We start from the raw sequence: 18,965 nt of genomic DNA on the forward strand, positions 1-18,965 counted from the left end.
TGTCACCGCACCCCCCGGGACGGGTCCGCTCCCGGCCCCCGCGCTCCCGGCGCCGCTCCCGGTGCCGTTGCCGGTGCGGCGGCGGCGGGCGGGGGCGGGCAGGTGCCGGGGGCGGCGGCGGGGCGGGGCGGCGGGGCGGGCGCTGGCGGCGGGGCCGCGGCGGGGCGCAGCGCGCAGCAGGCGCGGGGCGGGCGGGGAGCGGCGCCGGGGCCCGAGCCCGACCCGAACCGAGCGGAGCCGCCGCCGCCGCCGCCGCCCATGGCCCCCTGAGCCGCCGCCGCCGCGCCCGGGCGGCCATGAAGCCGCTGGAGAAGTTGCTGAAGAAGCCGGGCTCGCACCTGCCCGCCCGCCCCACCGCCGCACCGGGACCGGCACCGGGGCAAGGATCGGGACCGGGGCCGCGGCGGCAGAGCCTGTCGCGCCCGCCCGCCTCCCCCGAGGAGCCGGCGGGGCCGGCGGGGCCGCAGCCGGGGGGCGAGGGCCGCTGGCTGGAGCTGCGGCCGCCCGAGGCGCCGCTCCGCTCCCCGGAGGAACCGTCCCCGGGCGGCGATCGCGACCGGGACCGGGAGCCGCCGAGCCCGGAGCCGCCGCCCGCCGCCCGCTGCTGCTGCGGCTGCGCCCCCGCCGCGCCCGCGCCCCCCGAGCGGCTCCTGGCCGCGCTCCTGGAGCGGCTGCCGGCGGGCGGCGCGCATGGCCGGGGCTGCGGAGCAGGTACCGGGGAGCGGGGCTGGCGGGGCGGCCGCTGCGGGACCCCCGGGAGCGTGGCCGGGGCGGGGGGGGGGGCTGCGGGCAGCGGCGGGAGAGGCTGCGGGGGTGGCCGGGGCGGGGAGCGGCGGGGGCCGCTCTGGGGGATGCTGGGGGGGTGATGCGGCAGCGGGGGGGGGCCGGGGGTGTCTGATGGGTGCTCGCCCGGTCGCTGTGCTGGGGCCGCCGGGGTGGGAGACACCGGGGTGGGAGACGACGCCAGGGTGGGAGACGCCGGGGTTGGAGACGATGCCAGGGTGGGAGACGCCGGGTGCCCGGCGAGGCAGGTGGCACCGCGCAGGGTGCAGGCGGGTGCCCGGTTGGGGTGACAAGGTCAGGCTGGGTCCCCACCGGCCTGGGGTGCCGGTGGCAGCGGGGAGGGCAGAGGCGTTGCGGGGTGGGCAGGGGTCCCGCGGGGCATCGCTGCCTGGCCCCGCGCTGCGGCAGAGGCGCTGGGCAAGGGGACGGCGGGGACGGGGGGCTTGGCGTGGCGGCGAGCTTGGCGGTGGCACCAGGCCTGGCAGAGGCCAAGGTTGGCCGGGCACCGAGTGCTGCCGCGCTGTGCAGAGCCATCAGCCTCCCGTTTAATCTTTAACGTGTTCCCGGTGCTAAAATTAGCCCCGACGGGAACTGCAGCGTGGTGGGGGGGGGCGGGCGGATGCCCCTTCCCTCCAGCACAGGCTCCCCGGTGCCCGCGATACCGGCCCACCACAGCTCCCGGTGCCGGGGTGCTTTTGGGTGCGCGGAGCTGGGTGGGAGCCAGGCTGGGTGGGCTGGGAGCGCTCCCATGCCACAGGGATCCCTGCTCCGGCCGACCCTGCTCAGCTGCTGGGGTGTGGGGCTGGGGGGCACCCGGGGGGGGCAGTGGGGCACCCCAGCCCCCCGCCAGCCCCATGCTCCAGGGATGCCCGGGGCGGGGTGGGGCTCACCGACGCGAGGGAGCCTTTCGGGTAGGAGCGAGATGGAACTGGCAGCACCAGGCCCTGCCTGCACCAACACGCTGCCAGGCCCAGCCCCGCGGTGCCCGGGCTGGCAGGGAGCGGGAGAGGCAGGAGCCGGCACGGGGGTCCGAGGGCTCCCACCAGCCACGCTCTCCCGGGGCGGGAAAGCCGTCCCTGTGCTCTGGGGGATGGTGTGGGTGCTGCAGAGCGATGGGGAAACTGAGGCAGGGCTGGAGGGGACTGCAGCCCGTGGGGATGGGGAGGGTGGTGGTGTTCGACTCCTTCTGCAGAGCCTGGGAGGGGGCTGCACCCGGGGCCCGGGGGCTGTGTACCTGCCCTGGGGGCACCCCCAATGCTGCCGGTGCCCCTGCCCGCCCCGACACTGGTGCAGGATGCTGGATGTGGGGCAGCGGCCCTGCAGTGCTGGAGGGCCGGGCCTGGGGTGGGGGGAGGCTGCGAGTCCAGCCTGTGCCCCAGACTGCCGTGTCCCGCTTTCGGCGGCAGCTCGTCCCCCGCAGGCGCTGTGCCCCGGCGCGGTGGTGCCAGGGGAGCCTCAGCCGTGGCTTGGCACAGATCTGTGGCCGAGTTAACGGGCCGGGGCCCGGGGGGTGGCCGGGGGGATCCTCAGCATGGCCCCTCCTGCGGGGACAGGTCCTGTGGGCTTCTTCGGGGGCACCGGCATCCCTGGTGCAGCCGTGGCATCCCTGGGGCACATGGGCACAGCCCCCCGGGCACCGCTGTGGCCGGGGACCTGCTCAGGGCCGAGGTCGAGGGTTGCTGCGGGGCTGGGAGAGGGAGCGGTGCCTTGTCCAAAGGTCGCGGCGGCGGCTGGGTGCTGGCGCTGATGGGCACCGACGCCGGTGTTGGCCGCTCGGCTCACCCGGCCGTGCCAAAACAACCCCCGCCCCGGGGCCGGTGCTGCCTGGGCTGGCCCAGAGAGCCCGACCGCAGGCACCAGCTTCCCCGGCACCGGCGCGGTGTGCCCTGAGCGCGGTTGCCCGAATAGTGGCTGCTGCCACCTGCCCTCGCTGCCTGCCTCAGTGTCCCCATTGCCCTGAGCCGTGTCCCGGTTTGGCGGCAGCCGGGCTGTCACTGGGGCTGGCGGGCGTGCCAGGGCGTCACGGCTCGGGTCCTGCCCTGCGTGCCTCCTCCCGGGACCCGGCTGCCCCGCGGGGCTGGGAGCGGGTCTGTGAGTCAGCACCGGGTTCGGCGTGGGGTTTGGCGTGGGGTTCAGCGTCTCCCGGTGTCACCCCGGGAATTAGCAGCGCTCCCCTCGGCCGCCCGCTCCACTGGGCACGGGGCCTCTGGGGGGTGTTGGCGGTGAGGTCGGGGGTCTGTGCGGGGTGGGGTGCCCATGCCTGTCCCCCATCTTCCCCAGAGTCGCTGCTGGACGACATCGTGCTCACGCACTCGCTCTTCCTGCCCACTGAGCGCTTTCTGCAGCAGCTGCACCAGCAATATCCTTGGCAGGCGGGCGTTGGGCACAAGGGTGGGCGTGAGGGTGCAATGAGGAGGGGTCTGAGGTTGGGTATGAGGGCACCGGGGCGCAATAACGGTGGGGACAAGGGTGCCGTGAAGGTGGCAGTGGGGTGGGCACAAGGTTGCAATGGGGAGGGGTGTGGGGATGGGCACGGGGAGGGCATGGGGTGGCACGAGGGTGAACGTGAGGGTGCAGCCAGGAGGGCATTAGGGTGGGCGTGAGGGTGGCATGAGGGTGGGCGTGGGGTTGCAAGGAGGAGGGCATGGGGAGGGCAGCAGGGTGCCTTGGGGGGGGCACAGGGGAACAGCAAGGAGGGAACTGGGGTGCTGTGAGGGTGGGCATGTGGGTGCTGTGAAGGGTTTGGGCGCGAGGTGGGCAGCAGGGTGCCACCAGGATGGGCACGAACACCCTCAACAAGGGGTGCCCGGGGCACAGGGGGTGCCCGTGGGTGGCCGGGGTCCCTCCTTGCCGTGGCACCTCCTTGACGGTGCCACCTTCGTGCTGGCGGCGGGCAGCCCCCCGCCACGCTGGGATGAGGCGGGGGCCGGGCTGCGGCGCAAGCGGGCAGTGCTGGCCGTGCTGCTGCATTTCCTTGAGACCTACAAGGGGCTGCTGCAGGAGGAGGAGAGCGCCGGGAAGGTGATCAAGGTGGGTGCCCCCCCCCCCATGACCCCTCCTGCCCCCTGCAGCCCCCCGTCCTGAGCCCCTCTCGCCCCCCCAGGAGCTCTACCTGCTCATCATGAAGGACATGTCCCTCTACCATGACCTGGAGGACGAGATCCTCAAGCTGCACCAGCTCGTGGAGACCGTGGAGCTCAAGTGAGCAGGGAGGGGGCACAGGGGGTCCCCGGGGAGGGCAGGGGGCCCGGGGGCAGGGCAGGAGGTCCCCAGAGGGGATGGGGCATCCTGGGGGTCAGCGGATCCCCAGGAGGGACAAGGGGTTGTGGTCCTTGGGGATGCCCAGGAGCTGGGGTGGTCATGAGCAGCGCTTCGGTAACGAGCAAGGAGCTGGGTGCGGGGGGCTCTGGCCCCCTGCTCTGGCAGAGCACCCTGGCAGGGCTCGGGGTGCAGCACCCAAGGGTGCTGGCCATGGCCTGACCCCACACCGGTGCCGCAGGGTGGCCGACGAGACGCCCCCCCCGAACAAGCAGGTGAAGCCGCTGTTCAGGCACTTTCGCCGCATTGATTCGTGCCTGCAGACGCGGGTGGCTTTCCGGGGCTCCGATGAGAGTGAGTGACTGCGTCTGGGTGCTGGGCTCCCCTCCCTGGCCCGTGCCTGCTCCGTGCCTCAGTTTCCCCTGTCGGGGCTCCGGAGTGCCCCGGGGAGGTGCGCGGGGTCCGGCGCGGCCCTGACGCCCTCCCGTCTCCCCCAGTCTTCTGCCGCGTGTACATGCCCGACCACTCGTACGTCACCATCCGCAGCCGCCTCTCGGCCTCGGTGCAGGACATCCTGGCCTCGGTCACCGAGAAGCTGCAGTACTCGGAGGAGCAGAGCGCCCGCGAGGACGCCCTCATCCTCGTCACCATGGCCTCATCCGGAGGTGCCCGTGGGGCCGGCGTGGGGGGTTGTGGGCAGGGGTGGGGGTCCGGCTGGCGCTGACCCCCTTGCCCGCACTCTGCCCGCAGAGAAAGCGGTGCTGCAGCCCAGCGAGGAGTGCGTCTTCACCACCCTAGGCATCAACAGCCACCTCTTCGCCTGCACCAGGGACACTTTTGACTCCCTGGTGAGCGCCGCGCCGGGGACCCCCACCCAACCCAGCCCCGGGGCTGCGGTGACCCCCCTGGGCAGAAGAGGGGGGGCCCTCCAGCGGGACCCCTACGGTCCAGCACTCTCTGATCGTCCCCGCGTCCCCTCGCAGGTGCCACTGCCCGAGGAGATCCAGGTGGTCCCGGGGGACACGGAGATTCACCGAGCGGAGCCGGAGGAGATCGCCAACCACCTCACCGCCTTCCACTGGGAGCTCTTCCGCTGCATCCACGAGGTTGGGGGGAGGCTGGGGGGCTGAGGGGGGCTGCGCTGTGGCGGGGGGGGACCCTGGCAATCAATGTGCATGTTCCCCCCCCCCCCCCCAACACCTCCGGCAGCTGGAATTCGTGGACTACGTTTTCCATGGGGAGCGGGGCCGGCGGGAGACGGCCAACCTGGAGCTGCTGCTGCAGCGGGTTGCAGCGAGGTGCAGCACTGGGTGGGCACGGAGCTGCTGCTCTGCGAGTCACTGGGCAAGCGTGCCCACCTCCTCAAGAAGCTCATCAAGATCGCCGCCATGTGAGTGCGGGGCCGGGGGCGTGGGGGGTGGTCCCTGCCCACCCCTCACCCTTCCCCCCCCACCAGATGCAAGCAGAACCAGGACATGCTCTCCTTCTACGCCATCATCATCGGGCTCAACAATGCTGCCATCAGCCGCCTGCGCCTCACCTGGGAGGTAAGGGGCCGTGGGGTGCCCCGGACCCCAGCCTGGGGTGCTCCCGGGACCCCAGCCCTGGGTGCTCATGGCCCCCCCACCCTGGTCTTGTCTTACAGAAGCTCCCGGGAAAATTTAAGAACCTGTTTCGGAAGTTTGAGAACCTGACGGTGAGAGGTGCCCGGGTGCCCCGCGGGTGTTGGGGGAGCACCCAGGTACCCCACGGGGTATTTGGGGAGCTGGTGGGCAGGGGACGTTCCCACGCCATCCTGGGGTGTCCTTGTCCCCCCGCCGCAGGCCACCAGCAATGGCCACAACCCTGTGCCCATGGTGGCCAGCTTGGGTAGGGGCGTCCAGGGCAGGCTGGGCAGGGTGCTGGCACCCATGGGGAGCCACCCCCCCAGCCCTGACCTCCCGACCCCCCCCCCCCCCCCCCCCCCCCCCAGGACCCTTGCAGGAACCACAAGACCTACCGGGAGGTGCTGGCCAAGATGAAACCCCCCCTCATCCCCTTTGTGCCGCTCATCCTCAAAGGTGAGGGGGGCACGGGGGCTGCCCGCACCCCATGGTGGGCTGGGGTCCTGCTGCTGCCCCATGGGGCCCCCCTAATCTCCTGCTCCCCCCCCCCCCCCCAGATCTGACCTTCCTGCATGAAGGCAGCAAGACCCTCCTGGACGGGCTGGTCAATGTGGAGAAGCTGGTGGGTGCCCCTCGCTGCGGGGGCTGCCGGGATGGGGGGGACGTGGCTGAGGGACCCCCTGGGGGGAGGCCAGGGAAGGGGGGGCCCACCGAGGGGCTGGAGCTCTCCTGTCCCTGCAGCGGGGTGGGGGTCCCTGGGGGGGGTGCGGGGTCCCCAGGGTGCAGAATAGGATCCCTGGGGGGGGTCCATGGTGGTGGGGAAGCCCCAGGGCGTGCAGCAGGGTCCTGGAGAGGGGACAAATCTCCAGGGATTTTTGGGGTGGGCAGGCAGGGTCCCGTGGGACTGGGGGCTGACAGTGGGGGGGTTGCTCTCTGCACCAGCACTGCATCGCCGAGAAAGTGAGGACCATCCGAAAGTACCGGAGCCGCCCGCTCTGTGAGTACGGTGGGGGGGCCGGGACCCCCGCAGCCCCGGCCGGGCAGGGGGCGAGGGGCCAGCGCTGTGGGAGGGGGCTGACCCCGTGGGGAAGCGCATACGGCCCCGCACACCCACCCGCTGCTGACCCTGCGGGCTGGGGACGTGTCTGCACCCACATCCCCATTCCCGCATCCCCATTCCCGCATCCCCATTCCCGTATCCCCATTCCCGTATCCCCATCCCCATCCCGGGGGGGGGCTTGTGGTCCTGGCATGCCCCCGGCACTGCCCCCCCCCTCCCCAGGCCTGGAGCTGGAGGCCTCCCCCAGCCAGCTGCAGACCAAGGCCTACGTGCGGCAGCTGCGGGTCATCGACAACCAGAACCTGCTCTTCGAGCTCTCCTACAAACTGGAGCCCGGCAGCCAGTGAGGACCGGGGGGGGGGCCCCCCCATCCCGGGGGGGGACACCCCCCTCTCCCCCCCAGCACTGACGCACTTTGGCCAGGGACCCCGGCCTCACGCGGGGCGGGGGGGGGGTGCAGCTGGGTGCTGCCCCCCCCACCCGTGGCACCGGGGTGGTGGTGGGTTTGGGGACCCCGGGCGCATCCCCCCCATTCCCCCTGGCACCCCACTGCCCCCCCCCCTTCCCCTGGCTGGGGTGCAGGGACCCCCGGGGGACCCGTGTCTGCCTGGCCCCCCCCCGGGGTGCCCTACTGGCCCCCCTTTATTTTTCTACGTGCCCCCCTGCCCGCCCCCCCCCCCCCCGCCACCAGACGTGTATATTTTGTACCGAACCGCTGTCCGGAATTGTACATTTATTTTTTAAAAAAAAAGGAGGAAAAAGGGGAAAAAAAAAATAACAACCAAAACAAAAAAAAAAAAACCGGGGGAGGCAGGGGGTGCGGAGCCCCAATAAAAGGCTGTCCCGGTGCCCGTCTGCTGATGTCATGCTGGGGGGTGAGGTCATAGCCGTGCTGCTGGGTGACGTCACGCCGGGAGCAGCGCGGGGCGGAGGGTCACGGGCGCAGCCCCTCCCCGGGCCTCCCGTTACCGACCGGGGGGGTGGGGGTGGGGGGGGAGCCTCGACCTTCTCAAGGTGGCGGCGGCACGGAGCCACTGGGCGTGACCCTCCCAACATGGCAGCCGCGAGTGTTCCGCCCGACCTTCCCAACATGGCGGGCGGACGGAGCTGGTACCGGTAGCCGGGTCGGCCGCGGCACCTCCGGCCCGCAGCGGCGGCTCGGCCCGGAACGGAGAATTACTCCCGGCGTCGCCGCGCTTCTCTGGGCGCCCGCGGAGGCAGGCGCTCCCGCCGCGGCGGTGACCTTCCCAAGATGGCGGCCTGGCTGCCCAGCGCCCTTCCCACTGTGGCCGCCCGACCTCCCCAGCATGGCGCCGCCGCTCCGCCGTGCCCCGCCCACATCCGGTCTACGCAGCGCAGGCGCAGGAAGGGGCACGGCCGCCATTTTGTTTGGCGGCGGCTGGAGGCCGGACGGCGCCGCGGCGTTTCCGGGTGCGGCGGGAGGAGGCCGCGGGCGGCGGGTGAGCGCGGGGGGCACCGGGCCGGGGGCCGCGGGGCCTGCGAGGGCCGGGGCTGCGGCCGCGGCCCGCGGGGCTCTGTGGGGAGCGCGGTGGTTCGGGGTGGGCGTGTGGGACGCAGAGAGGCTGCGCGGGGCCTGTGAGGAGCCCGGGGCCGGTTGTGGGGTACCCGGGGGCCGGCGGGGTGCGGCGGGGAGAGGGGGATGAGGGTGCGCTGGGGTCTGTATGGGGCCTGTTTTGGGGAGGGGACGCGCGTTGGGCTCTTTCGGGGTGCGGGAGGGTGGGGGTGGCTGTGGGCGTTTTGGGGCTCGCGGTGGGACGGGGGTGGCCGTGGGTGCGCTGGGCGCGCTGGGCGCTGCGTGGGGCGCAGCGGGGTCTGCGGGGACGGTTGTAGCGGGAGGCAGGGAGGGTGTGGGGGCGTTTCCCAGGGGAGGCACCGGTGCCGCTCGGAGTGTCTGTGCTGGAGGGGTGTTGGCAGAGGGTGCTGGTGGCGGCGGGGGGTCTTTGCGGGGATCCCGGGGAGAGCTTCTCCCCCCTCTGCTTCTCCCTGTGTCATGGGAGGGTGCCCATCATGTTCTTCCCTTCATCCCCCTCCAACGGTGTTCCCTGGGGGGAGCAGGGAGGGGTTTGTGTGCAGGTAGCTGCCATGGGAGATTTGGGTGACCGGTTGTGCTGTCCTGTGGGGGACGATACTCCCAGGGGCAGGCCAGGCCCAGGGTCCCCAAGCAGCGTCGCTGTCCGGTCGCTCCTCTGGGCCCGGTGCTGGCAAACTGCGGCCTGAGCAGCCTCTGCCTACGAAAACCTGAGCACGGGGCAGCATATGGTTGGGCAGCAAAGTGCTGCAAGTGCTACGGTGGAGGCTGAGCTCTCCCTTCTGCTCGGGGGTAAACACCGCCGCGGCTGCGTGCTCCCGGTCTGCTGGCCCTCCCCGCCCACGTAGCCGTTCAATGGTGCCTGCCTCTGCCAGACACTGCCCAGGCAGCGCCCTGGCCTTGAGGACTGAATTCCTGCTGTGGGTTTACACTCCGGACCCCTCTAGAGTCCTGGTTGTAAGCAAATGAAATAAGTAGCTGACTGTTTTGCGTGTGTCCTTTGGGACAGAGGGAGAGCGGCAGGGCTGTGGCATGAGCAGCCGCAGCCTTTCCCTCCGCAAAGACTCAGCAGAATTGACGTGGCTTGCGCCTGCCCTTGAGTGTGCGGCTGGCCTGGTGAGCGGCTCTCGCCCACCCCGGCTCTCTGTTCACAGGGTTCCCCGTGTGCCTTGACATCCTCAGCTGCGACACGGGAGGGACACAGATGGGTTCAGGCTGTGGGGTACGTGTGCTGCACAGGGATGAGCCCAGCAGGCGGGCTGCACCCGTGAGCCGGTGTGCCTGGACACTGAGCTGTCCCTCCTCAAGGCTCTGCTCCCGTTGAGGTGTTGCTTATTTTGGTGTTTGCTCTGTCATGGGGAAGCCATGGCGAGCCCAGAGCTGGGGCAGGCAGCAGCCAGGGTGGGTTCGGGGCAATGCAGGCCAGAGCCCCAGTGAGCCCAGCGTGCTCTGAAACAGCTTATTTTCCAGGCAATGCTCAGAGCCGCTTGTTTTTTTGGGGTTTACCTCGAGTCCCTGTTGCTGTCAACCACAGCTCTGCTCCAGCTACCTCCCTGCAGTGAGCGGGATGGGGGCCCGGGCTGTGTCCTGCTTGGACTTGGGCAGCGTTTCCGGGGCCCATGGGGTGGGATGCAGAGGAAGGAGATGCCGGCTGCCTCCTGACCCTCAGCTGATGGATGTTGTGGGGTACTGAACGCCTCGTGACTGCCCTGCTCCGGGTTTCCCAGTCCCGCTGTCCAGGCGAAATGTGGGCTGGAAGCCACTGCCTCCCCCCTGGCCGGTGGGAAGGCAGCAGTGAGGAGCCGGTGCGGCAGCGTCCTCAGGCCAGGTGGAGGCAGAGGTTTTGCATGAAAGTCGTTTCAATGAACCGCAGCCTGTGCGCTGGGCTGAGCAGGAGCCCTTGGAGAGGTGCCGCGATCCCAAATCGGCCTCGTTTTACCTTTGGCAGACTTGGCTGCAGATGGGTGTACGCCTGGGTTGCTCTGGCCTGGCCTGATCTCTGGTCTGGAGTGTCGCTGCCCTGCTGACGGCTGGCAGAGAGGATCTAATCTGACCTGACTCCCGTCTCCACTGCCGAAGGAGTCGGCTCGGTTTGCAGATGAGGTGTGAATCCACCCGGCTGCGGCTCGGACGTGCTCGCCGGGGCAAAGCTACCTGGCGAGCACATCCTCTGCTTTTCACAGCTTGGCTGCCTGCCTTCATTCCTACCTGTCTCTGCTTATTGAGTGTGTTGTGTCCCCAAGGTGTTTTGGCACCGCTGCTTCAGTCAAGACCCCCGGGGAGACGTCCCCTCTTTGCACCTCATGTGACAGCAGCCATGCTCCCCACCGGTGGGGGCTGCCAGGCAGCGGCACGGCGGCTTTGCCGCTTGCAGCCGTGCTGTGTTGCTGGAATGCAAAGGCAGAGCCTGTTTTCCCATGGCTGCTCCGGGGCCGGGAGCACAGACCCCTCTTTGTGCCGTGGGGGGTGAGGGAGGGCTTGGCTTCATCCCACCATGAACAAACGGGAGCTGTTGGCCACGGCCTGCCAGGCCGGTGCTATCTAAAGCGTGTGTCATGCCCGGTGCTGAGACCTGAGCATGGCACAGAGGGGAGTATGGCTGACCGGTGCCACCTTTACTGCTGCTGCCCGCCCCTCTGCCTCCCTTCCCAGTGAATTAGGTCTGTTTGAGCTAGCATTTGCCACTAAAAGTAGGTCTGCGGTTCCGCACCGTGTCAGGCCGGCTGGTGCCGCAGACGTGCGAGGCTGCAAAGCTTTTGGCTGCTGCAGCCGCAGGGCATTAGACCCTGATGTGAAAGTCACCGCGCAGGGTGTCACTCTGCTGCTGTTGGATTTTCTGCTCCTGCTGAACACGTTACCTCCGACGTGACGCATGCCGGCCCCCCCCCTCTGTCAGCGCCAAGGTGACGGGGCATGTTCCAGGTCAGGGCTCGCATCCCGCTTTGCTTTGCTTTAAAGTGCTGTTGTCGAGGTGCTCTGGTCCTTGTCTGACCTACTTACTTACATCTGGCTGCTTGGAAGGAAGGCAGATTTGCTCTGCCAAAGAAGTAGCTTTCTGCTTGGAAGCAAAGGTGGGAGGAGGGAGTGGGGGGAAAGTGCCCTCGTAACGAGGGGCTGAGCGTGTTGGGTTTCTCCTGCTGGCTTTGCCAGGGCAGCTCTGGAATGAGCACAGCTCCCAGGGCTTGTTCCTTGCCCTGATGTTATGAGGTTGGTTCAAAAATTAAATAGTCTTTTCCAGATCTGAGCCAGCTTCTTCAGCACCGGCCTCGGGGGGGGGGGGGGGGGGGGGGGGGGGGGCTGCGGTACTGGGAGCCGAAACCTGCTGCGGGGTCTCTTGCAGCACAAAGGCCGTGGAGCTCCATGCACCAGCGTGGTGCTGGGGCTCGGATGTCTCTGTTTCCTTTGGCCCATCCCCATTCCCCTTCCTTCCTCTGGTGTCTCCCACATGCAATATACCACAGCTGTAGAAATTCCTGCTGCTCGGCAGGACTGGCTGCACCAGCCGGAGCCGTGGCAGCCCTGTGCCCTGGGAGCCGGCGTTCCCTCCTGCAGCCCCGGGGCGGAGGCAGCTCCGGAGGGATGCTTCAGGGGGGGAAAGGGGAGAAGCTGTGAAGCTGCCGGGTGGGTTTGGAAGGAGCTCCGCTTTCCCCTTTCCAGCGGGAGCAGGTGAGGTGAGTTGCTGTTTGGCAGGGCTCGCTCGCAGCGTGGGCCCCGGGCAGTCTGGGCCGTGGGGAGACGTGGGCGTCGTGCTGGGCCCCGTGCCCTGGGATGCTGCATGCTGGGATTTGGTGCTGCTGCGCTCAAGTGTCCTTGTCAGGTCTGACCTGCTGCCGTGGTGCTCCCGCAGCGACGCACGCTGCGCTCGCTTGCACCCAGGGCCTGTCTCTGCTTTCGCCAAAGCAGCCAGGCACCTTCCCTGTGTGGCCAGCAGTGTTTCCTCCTGGAGGTGTGGGGCTTAAATCTTCCCTCACCTCGGCTGGAGTCTAGGTTGGTGACCCGGGGGTGCTCGTGACCTTACCGAGGAGCTGGGAGTGACGGGGCTGCATCTGCAAGGACCGTCTGACCCCATCGCTGAGTCTCTCTGTCTGTCACACCCCGTTCGTTACTAGACCATGTCTCGAAGCAAGCCCTCCTCTCCCTCTGCGCTGGCTGTAAATTTGCAGCGTGTTCTTGGCACCTACCAACCTGAAAAGCAGCCGAGTGTGGATCTGGCTGTGCGGAGAACTTGCTCTGACGGGGCTTGGCTTGGTTTCTCCTTGGCATTGACACAGGCGCTTCCTTCGCGCTTACACCTCCCACAGCTGCGGCTGTCGCAGCGACGGCTGGTGGGGCCAGGCCCTTGCCACCTTCAGCCTCCTGCCCCAGCAAGGGCTCCGCTCACCGTAAGCTGTCCTATTGATCCTGTGGCATGGATCAGCCCCGTTTCTAAGGTTTCTGTAGCTTTAGGGTCTTGCACAAACATCAAGTGTGTATGTGTGTCATAAAATAACACTTAAGTGCTGGGTACTCTGTGGTAGCTTTCTCCTAATGACTCTGAATGCAAACCTGGTTAGAGGAAAGATGTATTTCTTTTTTAGGAGCAGTCAGCGATGGTTTTCCGAGCATCTCCTTCCTTTCTGCGAGGCCGTTGTGGCTTTGGGGTGGTTCAGGGTGACTATTCTGCGGCAGGGACTGTGCCCTTCCAGCAGGCACCTCCCAACAGCGCCCAGTGACTTGCACTCTGCCTCGGTTACTTGCCCTGTGTATTCTGGATTGCGAATTGGTGCATCTCTGCTTGGCCTTTGCCTAGGAAAACCCTGAGAATACTTGGCTGGGTTTTGTGGAACAGCAGGAGAGCTTGTGCTCCAGCCCAGCTCTGCTTGTCTCCTTCAGGGTTGCTTCCCACAGCTGGGCTCAGAACAGCTCTTGCAAAAGAGTCGACATGGGAGGCTGGTGAGAGGCAGAGCCCCAGCGCCTCTGGCCTACAGGAGAGGGGTGGCAAAAGGGACCAGAGCTGGAGGTCTCTGTCCTCAGCCTCCCCGAAAGCCCCGTCAGCAGAGGAAGAGGGAGGGAGAGTCACGGATGCCTGGCAGGAGGTGGGAGAGACCCCGGCAGGGGGCACGGGGCGGCTGTCTGTCCTGGAGGCTTCTGGCCAGAGCAGCGGAGGCCAACCCAGCCCTGGGTGCTGCCTTGCTGAGCGAAGGGGCCGGAGGGCTGCAGGCGGAGCAGGAGGGCAGCCGCTGTAGGGGCACTGTGGGGTCTCCGGTGTGTTTAAGCACTCTGCTTAAACACAGGAGGAGACTGGTACAGGGGTTTAAGCTGGAGCCGGTCCTGCGGTATTTTAAAGGCACAGTTATTCTCCATCCAGGCTCCTGAGAACAGCAGACCTTCAGGCAGTGTGTGTGTAGCTCATGGGTTTTCAGTAGAACTTTTTTTTTTTTTTTTTTCATGGTTGTAACCAAACTCTCTGGGTGGGGGCCGGGGGATTGGGCAGACCACTGGCTTTTCTCTAAAACACCAGCACAGCCCGTTTGCTCTCCTGGCGCAGTGACCTCTTACGGAGACGCTGCCTGTTGGGCCCACGTGCCGGGGCAGGGCTGCCGCTCCTGAAGGGTAAAGGAGGAAGACCCAGAAATGTCAGACCTTCAGCGCTGACCTGGCATCGCTTCTGCCGAGAGGGTGGGTTGGCTCGTTGCCAGCCGCTCGGTTACTGGGGTGAGCCTGGGAGAAGAGCTCGGCGCAGGGGTTTGGTTTGAAAGCGTGGCCTTCGGTGAGGGCCCCCTCCAATGAATGTGCTTTTTTTGGCAGAGGGTTTCACCTGGGCGTTTTGCTGTCCCTGCCTCGTGACGCAGACCTGCGTCGGCAGACGCTGCGGCAGCTGACGGCGTCAACTCAGGGTGGCAGGCTGGAGCTGGAGACTGGTTGCCTGCTCCCTTGTAAGGCCGCCAGCGCTGTAAGCTCTGTGCTGTGGAGCATCTGGTGCTGTTTTACAGATAACTTTGCATCCTGTCGGTTTTGAGTGACGGTTCGGAAGAGCCGCGGGTTTGTTCGGTGTTCCTTGCTGGTAGCGTGTCAGCCGCAGCCTGGCAGAGACCAAAAACTGACGCTGCACTGGGTTTGCTGTGCTGAGAGCCTTAGACGTGGCTCGTTAGCGCCTGCCTCTCAACCAGCCCAGCGTGAGCGGGCCCCGGCACTGCTGGGGGGCTTTAAAAGGCTCTCGGCGGTGGCCAGAGCCCTTCTCTGCTCCTGGTCCTGCTTGGAGCAGCCTGAGGCCACCAAAATGTTCTTTGCTCCCCTTGCACCTTGAGGAGCTCCCAGCTCTGTCGGCTCCAGCATGCAGGCTTCGTTCGCTCTAAATGCGCGGACAGTGTTGGAGCACGCGGTAAAGGGGACGGTGCCTTGTTGGCAGCTGATAAAAAGGTGTTTTTATCGGAACACTAACACCACCAGGCTCTGGAGCTGCTTTCCATTCAGTGGCGTATTGTTCTCTGTGAGGCGTGGGCAGTGCAGCACGTTATTCCCAGCTGTGGGTCACCGTCGAAGCAGTCGGGAAGTCCCTGCGTCTCCCGCTGCTTCCTCCCGCTGGAACAATCGGAGATGTCCGTCGGAGAGAGCGGTGGTTCAGAGCGGTTCCTGCCCCGTCCCCTCGTGTGCCACCTCTTCCTCCCTGGCTTCCTTTCCCTTCTCGCCTGGCACATGGTACGGGGAGAGGCAGGGAAGTCTGCGGGCCCTCCCGGGACGGGCTTTTCCTGCTCTTCGCTTTGCTGCAGCCCCTAATGTCAGGACACGATTCCTTGCTCCTGATTAAAGGTTTCCTCTGCCAAGCGAACCAAGTGGTCGGGGATGGGGAAGCTGTGGCTCCACGGAGGGCTGTGGAATTCGGCCCCGAGGCGTTAGAAACTTTTGTGTTCAGGGTTTTGTTAAAAATGCATTGTCAGTGACCGTGGGTTGTTAATAATTCACAGTGAACATCTGAGTCCCGCGGGGCTGGAGTGTGTCTGTCTGTCTGCACGCAGAGATGCACCGGCTCTTTGAGACGCTCCAAATCGAGATGGCAGCTCGCTCTCTTAAAGCATGCTGATACGATTTTAAAAGCCTGGATGACCTTAAATCCTGGGATGGCTGTCTTTCAGGATAAATTATTTATGTCACATCCTCAGTGCTGCCGAAGCCCTCGCTCCTCAGGAATGGGCAGAAATGTCAGGCTTCGGAGGACAGGCTCTGAATTTGGAAGGGCTGCGCTCAGGGTAACGAGGAACTGAGGGTTTGGATGGGAAGAGGCGGAAGATAAAGGCGCCCTGCGAGGCGGGGGCGGGAGGGAGGTGTTTGAGAGGTCCAGCCTTGGAAGTCGTCCCCAAACCGGTGCAGCCGCATTCTGCAGCCGACATCAGAGGGCTGGAAATTCCTCTTGATCTGCAGTTCAAAGCCGCTGCCTCCCTGAGGATGAAGTGCTTCATCTCGGGTTTGCAAATGCAGGCTCGCCGCCGCAGCGAGCGTAGCTGTGAAATACAAATCCACCGTGGCGCCCAAATCCCCCTGAAAAGCGAGGAAACGCGCTTATGGCGTCTGAAGGTCACTGCTGCCTGTCCTGCTAAAAAAGCAAACCCCCCCAAGGGATGAGCAGAATCCAGGGCCGCTTGCTGAAGAAGGCATTTAATTTCCCTTCATGGCAAATGGGGACTTGAAAAATGCCTGACAAACGTGGCGTGTAGTCCTGTCCAGGCCAGATCTGGCTAATTCAGCGGTTTTATGGGAAAGGGGGGGCTGCTGAATGTAACGTTCTGGGTTTTAATAGTGTTTTGAACGCAGGGTTGGCAGGAGAGTGCTGATTCGGAACGCTGCAGGACTGCCCCGAAGTCAGTGCTGCCATGGGGTGAGGGGTGCGGCGGTGATGGTGGGGTCCAGCGCGGCTGCTGGAAGCAGCTTTCTGCAGGGTCACCTCGATTTCAGTGAACTCTCTTCTCTCTCTCCTCCAAAGTGATAGCTTTTCACACATTGTCTTCCTCCCAGTTTTCTCACGGCTTTCTTGGTTTTTGGTTTTTTTTTATTTTAAAAGGAAAGCTAACGTGCAAACCTGCCCCTCCTGGCTTAACCGAAGATGAGCTCTCCTCTGCGCTTTGATCTAGCGGGTGTCTCTCTTGCTGCCCCGATTCAGGTCTTTCAAACCACTTTCCCTGCAAGCGCTGTGAGCTGCCACCGCAGCATATGGAGCTCTCAAAGGCTCAGATCTGGCTTGGTGAAAGGATCCCTGGTAACGAAGAACAAAGGAGAAGAAACGCAGAGAAGGCGGCTGTCGGAGCGGCATTGTTTCAAAGGGCATGCTTTCTGTAAGGCATATGCCAGACATTAAGGGGTGGTAAGCAGTGCTGGGAGAACCCCCCCCCTTTTTTTTTTTCCCCTGGAGCATTTAGCTTGTGTCTCCCTAATCTTTATCAGCTGTGTCTGTCTTCACGAACATTAAAGATCTAGGCTTTATTTTAAAGACAGACACAGATCACTCCAGTGTTCCCACCCAGAAGTCTCAGCTTTTCTCGTGGTATGAAATAATCAGCAGCCGCCATGTGCTGAGTTCGGTGCCTCTTGATTTTGGTTTTTCAATGTGACCTTTGCTGCTAATCCACAACCTGAACGGGGCCGTGTGCTGAAACAAAATGACCTGTTTCTCGGGAATTCAGTTCCAGTTTATCCTCAAGCTGCTTTAGCTTAAACTCTTCTCTCCCCTCCTCTCTCGCTCTTCTAGGTCAGAGCTTTTATCTGAATGCAGGTTTCGGTGCAGCACTAGTTTTAAGGGCATGTTAGATATGGGGAGATAATGACTCATGGTTTTCTTTGTAGAAATACCCCTCTCCTTCCTGGCTGTGCTTATAGGAGGTAATATTGCTGTGGGATTGTCCCTAACTGCTCCGCCTGACGTAGGGCTTACGTGGGGGGTGGCAGGGCAAATGGGGGGACCCGAGCAGCGTGCTTCCCTTGCAGATGTCACACTGACTTGTTTTCTGACAGCTGAGAACCCCCTGTCCGTTCATCCGTGTATGGCGAGGCGGTGCGTCCCTATCGCAGGAGTATCTGAAGGGGCTTCTGTGACCCTAGTTGCCTCTGAGGGTGCAGAGCTGGGTGGGAAATGTCACCCCGTGAGTAACCGGCTGGAACAGGAGCGTAACAGGGGGGTGATGTGGGTGTTTCTGTTCCCGTGGGTTGGGAGCGGAGGTGACAGCCCGCAGCGCTGGCACCGCTCCTGTGCTGGCTCAGGCCTGTGACACATGAGACCGAGTCAGGAGTCTCATTACCTGGCACGTTTCTCAGCTGTATCTCTGCTAATTACCTCCAGCTGCTGGTGTTCAAACAAGGCCGGGGCTCTCCTGCCTGTCCCCTCCCGCTGCTCGTGCCACAACGCCGTCACGCCATCCCCCCGACGTCACACTCTGCCCTGGCAGCAGCTTGTGCCGTCCCGGCCCTGCAAGGTGGGAAGGAGCATGGGGAAAAGTGCTCCTGTTGCAACACGTCCTGGCAGCGCCGGCAGATCCCAGACGAGCACGTTATGAGCCGTCTCTGATCTTGCTTCGGTGGGAAAGGTACAGGCTGAATGGGCTTGCCAGGCTTCGTTCCAGTCTGCGGAGCATGCCGGCATGGTGGAGTTGGTGACACAAAGGGCTGAAGGAGAAATCGCCGAATGTTGGCTCTTCTCTGCAAGGCTTCCAGCTCGGTCCGGAGCAAAGCAGCACCGTGCGTGTCGGGAAGGTGCATTTCCGAGAGGCAGGGGTGAGGTGGATGAGGACCCACTGAGTCACGATGGGTTTGAGCCTGCGCTGTTCCCCGGCTCCACAGAGGTGTGGCAGGTGCCACCGGAGAACTTGAGCTCTCGAGTGACTTAGAAAACACCAGAAGATAGAGGGAGGAACATCTTCCCAATGAGGGCGTCTGTAGTTGGGAAGTTTCTCACTCGGTAGAAGAGCTGCTTTTAATTACAAGGTGATTTATTTATTTCTTTTCCTGAACCGCAGAGAGCTGGTGGTTTGCTTGAGGGCAGGGGAGCCTCTGGCATCGCAGCGATGCTGCTGGTCTGTTTTTCCTGTTCTCAGACCTCTGCTGTGGCAGGGAGTGGTAATGTCTGACACGTGAGGATGGACCTGGTCCTTATCCTGGCCTCCGTGTACTGTGGCATCAGTAAGTTGTAGTTTATCTGGTTGAAGGTGAGTCTCAGAAGGGATCTGGATTTTAATACCTGATACAAACCGTTTCAAGGGTTGTGGGCACCTGGGTTTCAGTGCCTGGGTCATAAAGAAACTTTCACTGTCGTGGATATATCTGACCTCTCTAGTTGCTTGCCCTGGAGGTCAGGGATCAGAAGTCGGAAGCTTCAGGTGTGAAACTGTCCTGTTCTTACCTGCCATTGGCATTGTGGTCCCCTTTGATGGTTAAGGAACAGGTTTTCCTGGGGGAAAGACATCTGCAGTCCACAGAGGGGCATTTATCCCCTGACTCTCGGTCTGCCTTGAGCGCCCGAAACTCCTGGGGTGGTGAGTGAGGCCTCCAGTCATCACATTCCTATTCCCTGAGCCGGTGCTGCTGGGACGGCCCTACCTGCGTGCTGCTGTCAGAGGCACGAGCTTGCCAGGGGCTCGTCCTGTGATCTCCCAGTGATTCAGGCTCCTTTTCCTGTCCTCGCTTCCTCCGTGCTCATTCTCTGGTGGCAACCAGAGCTGCCGGGCTCTGCGGAGCCCCACCGGCAAAG

The 18,965-nt window shown here is 64.8% G+C and overlaps 1 protein-coding gene across 1 annotated transcript; it reads left to right on the forward strand.

Annotated features, from left to right (window-relative positions):
- The first annotated feature begins 296 nt into the window (after nt 1-296).
- Nucleotides 297-7,052, forward strand: RAPGEFL1 (Rap guanine nucleotide exchange factor like 1). The gene is given in 16 exon segments (XM_075722925.1): nt 297-711; nt 3,064-3,142; nt 3,660-3,813; nt 3,887-3,984; nt 4,283-4,395; nt 4,539-4,706; nt 4,792-4,889; nt 5,025-5,147; nt 5,251-5,328; nt 5,331-5,431; nt 5,498-5,588; nt 5,687-5,737; nt 6,014-6,101; nt 6,203-6,267; nt 6,588-6,642; nt 6,928-7,052. Coding segments are annotated over 16 exon segments (1,902 nt in total).
- The last annotated feature ends 11,913 nt before the right edge of the window (nt 7,053-18,965 follow it).

Source organism: Pelecanus crispus, chromosome 18 (genome assembly GCF_030463565.1).
Source record: "Pelecanus crispus isolate bPelCri1 chromosome 18, bPelCri1.pri, whole genome shotgun sequence".
Taxonomy (NCBI): domain Eukaryota; kingdom Metazoa; phylum Chordata; class Aves; order Pelecaniformes; family Pelecanidae; genus Pelecanus; species Pelecanus crispus.